Source organism: Camelina sativa, chromosome 8, assembly GCF_000633955.1.
Source record: "Camelina sativa cultivar DH55 chromosome 8, Cs, whole genome shotgun sequence".
In the NCBI taxonomy this organism is placed as follows: domain Eukaryota; kingdom Viridiplantae; phylum Streptophyta; class Magnoliopsida; order Brassicales; family Brassicaceae; genus Camelina; species Camelina sativa.
Genome location: NC_025692.1, coordinates 15,699,998 through 15,706,004, shown reverse-complemented (window position 1 = coordinate 15,706,004; position 6,007 = coordinate 15,699,998). Strand labels below are relative to the sequence as shown.

Below are 6,007 nucleotides of genomic sequence, written 5' to 3'. Positions count from 1 at the left end.
CCAACTCAATATGCTTCGTACGCTCATGAAAAACATAGTTACTAGCGATGTGAAGAGCTGCAGTGTTACCACAATACAAATACTCAGATAGGCGGGAGAGGCAAAAGGAACCCTCAAAGCCTTTAAATATATGTGATAAGATGATGATTTACAATGCTCCTACGATCTCTATTTATAGAGTCGCAGGAAAAACTCAAATAAAACCCTAAACCTATTAGTTAAGCGTTTAAAGAAACCCACAATGCAAGAAAGCCTAAAACAAAAACCGACAATGCAAGAAAGCCTAAAACAAAAACCGACAATGCAAGAAAGCCGGCTCATGACGAGCCCACCAAGGAAGAGAGACGCGCTGCATCAGGTCCCTCCAGGTGGAGAAGGATTAGGCCTCGAATCCAGCTCGTCATTGTCCCCACGATATGGAGATAAGTGCTTCACATTGAACACATTGGACGTACGCAATGCGGCGGAAGAAGAACCCGGTAAGCATTTGCATTGATACGCTCCACAACTTCGACAGGACCAATCTTCCGAGATGAAAATTTTGTTGTATTCCTTGAGAGGTAAGCGCTCCTTGGTCAGGTAAACCCACACCAAATCTCCCGGGTTGAACTCCAAAACAAGACGCTTAGTATCAGCTGCAGCCTTATATTTGCTCGAAGAATCTTCTAGGCGCAACTTGGCTTGTTTGTGCACGTCTTGTAGATCTTCAATGAAGTCGGCGACCTGACCATGAAAGAGAGACTGATCTAGTAGCGTAGTAAGGTCCAAAGGACCAAGAGGAATGAAACCATAGACTACCCGAAACGGATTAAAACCAAGACTGCGGTTGAATGCATGGTTTTGCGGTTGAATGCATGGTTGTGAGCGAATTCAGCCTGACAAAGCTTAGCATCCCAAATTTTGATATTATCACCCACAAGACAACGTAAAATATTACCAAGAGCACGGTTAGTAACTTCTGTTTGCCCATCCGTTTGCGGGTGATAAACCGTACTCATGTCTAAACTCGTACACAAGAGCTTTGATAACATCATTATATTACCCATTTTAGCTATAGTATTAGTATGCATTTATGATGAGTTTGACATGATTTCAAGGATTTAATGTATATTATCAAGTATTTTAGGTTTCAAGAAGGTTTTACAGGTTTTATAGCAAAAAGGACTACAAGACAAGGAAAATATGTTTTAGAACAGATTCAGAGCTTTACAGTATGGGCAACTTTTGAAGAACTTTCAGAACTCACATTTCAATGTACTTGGTGACTATGGAAATCTGGAAGAGTCATCTTTCTCCTTCAAGTGGAATCAAGTCAATCCGTTCACTCACCAGGAAGTTATGCCCAATTTACCGAGACGTGTTATAAACCAACAAGAAGATAAGTTTGAAGCCAAGTGGACTTTAATGATGGCCCGATTAGCAAACATCACGGCGGCCCGGCCGGGAGGATTCACGACGGTCCAGAACCTTCCTCAGCCTCCCCTTGTTCTGCACTCATCAAGAAAAGACGTTTCTACCCTTAAAAAATCCTAAGCCTTCAAAAACCCTATAAATACTCTTCTAAACCTAGGGTTTAGTGTGTGCACATTTTGGAGCAGCCAAGACACACGACCAGAGGAGCAGCCGACGACCATACCTCTCTCTCGTCCCTCTCTTGAAGCTTTGAAGATCACCAAAACTCTTTCTCTTTATTTGTTCCATCTTTTGTTCTAGTTTTCTAAAGGAAGAAGATCATACACTTTATTTGACAATCATTGAAGTAATATCTAAATCCTTTTTCTCTATATATTATTTTATGTTTATGAGTTTATTAAACCTTACTTTGATGATTCCCTTAAACATGCTAGAGTAGTTTTCTAGTTGGGTTTAAAGGGATAATCAAAGGGGGGAGATGATCTTAGTTTAGGTGGCAATTTTTAGGGTTTATTAGATTTATATTCTTGTTTATTCTATGCTTTGATTCTAAGTCTTTGCTTAATGCTTTAAGTTAGCCTCATGAACTAAATATGATCTAAAGTGTTTGTGCGTCGTCAAAAACTTGCATGTGTGCTTGACCTAGCTTAGATGTGTGAGGTGTCATAGGAAGCACATACCACTTACCTATGGAACTTCATGGATTAGAATCAAACCTGTTTTAAATGATTTGATCTATGCGTTCTTGCCTGCGAAAGTTGAGTCTCGGAGTATAGGGATCTTAGACGGTTAGCTTGTGATCTATAAGTTAACGGTTCATTCGTGTTTCGTAGTCCGAGTTTTAGATAAACAAACTAACCCTAAACTTTCCTAGATAGATAGATCATTGATCTCCTACGATTCCCCTTGATGCCCAACACTTGTCTTATTTATTTTAGTTGCTTTTTATTTACGTTTATTGCTTACTACGATCGTGACAACCAAAAACCCCCCAATTTATTGAGTCCTAGCCTTCTTCCGACGGATTCTCTAAACAACAACTCTCTCTCTGTGGGATCGATCCTTAAATACTACTACCGATTAGCTGTGCACTTGCAGTCGTCGTGTGGTCTTTTTAAGGTAAAAGATTTTGAAGTGAAATATCACACGCATCTCAAGCTTTTTGGCGCCGTTGCCGGGGAAAGATTGTTGTTTACAAGAGTCTAGGAACTAGAGTAACGTCTAGGACACCTTGCTTTTTAATTTTTCTTTTTGTTTTTCACTTGTTTCAGGAGACCTTGAGGATGAACCTCAACGCTCTTCGAGGAGATTTTGAGAATCTCACTATTGCTGAGCTCATGTCACACTACCGAGCCACGGACGGAGACCCATTCACATCATCGAGAGCCGCTTATAGTGGAAAGTAGAAGCCCTGTTCAATAAATCCGATGAATGCAATAATTGGAGTGATGATCAATTATATCAACCTACTGATGCTGAAGAAGGATATGGAGTCTCACATGATGACCCAACCGATCCTAAAAAGTCCAAGGAGTGGACTAGAGAAGAATACTACCAAACCGATGAAGGAGATGCTTATTTTGAAGAAAATGCCAAGGAGAACCATTATGAAGATTTGCCATTAGAGAATGATGAGTGATATGATCTATCATCTACTAAATAATATGGAGAAGAAGAGCTCAAAAACTTCTACTGTTGCATGACATTTCGGATCCCTAATGAAGAAGTTACCGAAAACAACAATTTTCAACAATTTCAACATCAAGAAGAAGCTATCTACCGAGGTAACCCTTGAACCCGACCAACCCCAGCACCATACGATGAAGATTGGCAACCTGTCCCAAGTCACCGTCCATCACATTTTCAAAGACCTTACCCAAGGAGAGCCGAAGCCAATCTAAACCGCCCCTATCCACGTCGAGAGCGTGATTTTATTCGATTTCCCCACCAAGTTTTTGAAGAAAATTTTCATGTGTCTACACAACAAAAAGCTGAAGAAGAAAGGATGTTGAAACTAATAAAACAATTAGCAGATCTTCAAGATGAGACTATGAGGATGCTACATGAGAAGCTTGACAAAGCCCAATCTGATCTTTCGGGAAAAATGGATGACATTGCTTTTAAAGTTAGAAGCATAGAGGATCAAAGATCTAAAGACGCTGAAGCCATGGAGAAGAAGCTTCATTATCTTGAGGAAGAACAAGAGAGACATCTCAAGAGTGCCCAAGATAATGCAATGAACATTAGAGACTTGGCGAATGAAGTATCAAACATAACAAAGGACCATGAGTCCAAGTATGGAGTTTTGTTCAACAAGGATTTAGACACAAGGAAGCAAGTGGAGAAGCTTGAGAACCGAGCATATGAAGCTGAGAGGAAGATGTTTGGTCTCGGTTTTGAATAAAAAAGTTTTGGAGAAGTCTTATCCAAGGAGTTTACATTCACAAAGGAGAGCCAAAAGCTGCTTAAGGAGATTAAATAAAAGAGAAGAACCATGATCTTGCTGCTAATATTGAGGATCTCACCTCAAGTGTTGCTCGACACAAGGAAAAAGAAACTCGACCCGACGAGAAGGAAGGAGAAGAAAGGAAACCTATGACGACAAAGGAAAACATTCATGTTTTCTTTTAGAGACATGAAAATTTTCTTTTATAAAAACACAAGAGGATTTCGTGGAAAAAAAGCTGCAAGGTTCCATGGAGGCCGAAACCTTCAACCTCAACTCACAAGAGACCTCTCAACAAGGAGAAAAAAAATCAGCACCCCAAGTCGCTTGTAACACCGTCACAACCTTCGAAGAAGTCCAACCTTTGCGAGAACTTGAAGACGGGGAGATTTATGAAGAAGATGAAGAACAATTCAGGAGAACCCAGTTCCAATATGAACCACGTGGTCTCACCCTCTTGAACAACCGTTGGTACCCACGCATGATAAGCCTAAGAGATCAAGGCGATTTCAACCGAACAGTTGGGAGACTACCCCAAGGTACCACTTTTTCAAGCTTGTTCTATTTATCATATTGACCGATTCTTTCTTGAGAGTTGTGAGTCAAGGAAAGAGATGAAAGAGCTATATGATCAAGCCTTACACTACCCATGGCCGTTCAACACACTACACAAAGTGGAGTGCCCTGGCGGATTCCTCATCACTTGTTTTATCAATGGAGTCGAATTCAAGGATGCATTATGTGATTCCGGTTCATGTATCAACATCATGTCAACCGATGCTGCTAAGAAGATAGGCTTGAGACACTTACAACCATCAGACATACGCATAGGACTCGCCAACTCCTCATTCACAATACCTGAAGGAATGGTCCGAGACATTCATGTGAGAGTCAGAATCTGCAATGTTCCAATCGACTTTCAGATTATCAATGCCGAGAAAGGAAGGTTTACACCACTTATTCTTGGAGGAGCATTCCTAGCCACAGCAGGAGCCATCATGGACTGGCCTAACCGAAGAATGACTCTCACCAACATCAATGGAGACATTTTTTATGAAGCTAAACCATTCATTCCAACAACTCGACGATGTAGAGAAGAAGATTATGCTAGAGAGCCACCAGATTCCTACATTGGAGAAAGATCCAAGAGAGCTTGTCTAAGGACAACCGACTCTCCACACCCTGCTTGAGAAAGCAAGCTAACGTCGAGCCAACGACGTTAAACAAGCGCGCTTCTTGGGAGGCAACCCATGTCTAGTAAGTTTTTATTTTTAGGATTTATTTTCTTTTACTTTTAATATTTTTGCATTTTAGTTTCAGGTTTTCATAAAAAAAAAACACAAAAAAAGAAAAAAAAAAGAAGGTCTATGGATTGACTACACATACTATGTCTAGTTGCAAGTACCACCTACTGACCGACCATGTTCAACTTGACCGATGTACGCCGAAGGCAACAGATCAATCACAATCCTCATGTGATCGATGCCGAGAGTCCCCACCAGCCATATAAACTGTAGCCAATGCCATGTCCTATATATGTACTGTGTACCATGTCCTATGTACCGCATACCATACCCACCATTTGCTGCTGTTCGCGACCGATCGAATTTCGGCTTCGTGCGGATCGTATTGCTTTGGTGTTGGTCGACACCATGTTGGAGCCAGTGTCGACCGACACCAGAGTTTGTTAAACATTGGTATCTCAGTTGCTTGTGATAGCCCAGTAGATGGGAGGATTGCCTCACTGAGTGTTTATTAAATACTCATGCATCTCAATTTGTGTTTGCGGTGCAGGTAAAGGCAAAGTGTGATCGTGGAATCAAGGCGATGAGGAGGAGGATGATCTAGGGTCTCATTTGTGTGATGTTGGTTATGCATGGTTATGTTGTTGGAACCTTGGTTAGAGTTATGTTAGGTAGCTTGATAGAATGGTTAGGAATGTTATTGTATTAATGATATATTGGTTTTGTATTACTTGTATGTTTCCGCTGTGTAAAAATGGTTATGGCTGGTATAATGATGAGTTGTGGTTTGGGTTAGTTTAATTAAGTAGTATGGGATGTTAAATTATATATTGTATTTATTATTAAAAAAAAAGGGTCGGGTTGTTTCAGTTTCTGGGTGCGGTTGTTTCAGTTTGGTATCAGA

At 40.7% G+C, this 6,007-nt stretch overlaps 1 protein-coding gene across 1 annotated transcript; it reads right to left on the bottom strand.

Annotated features, from left to right (window-relative positions):
* On the bottom strand, positions 355-1,046 carry LOC104709572. The gene is made up of 2 exons (XM_010426159.1): positions 938-1,046; positions 355-794 (listed from the first exon to the last, which is right to left on the bottom strand). The coding sequence occupies exons 1-2, from the start codon at positions 1,044-1,046 to the stop codon at positions 355-357; spliced, it is 549 nt and encodes a 182-aa protein (XP_010424461.1).

What these genes read in the sequence shown, in the direction of transcription:
- LOC104709572 (XM_010426159.1), bottom strand. Translation starts at nt 1,046, where the DNA reads ATGGGTAATATAATGATGTTATCAAAGCTCTTGTGTACGAGTTTAGAC. An exon ending in AGTTACTAACCGTGCTCTTG is followed by an intron (nt 795 to 937) that starts GTAATATTTTAC and finishes CGTTTCGGGTAG; the next exon opens with TCTATGGTTTCATTCCTCTT.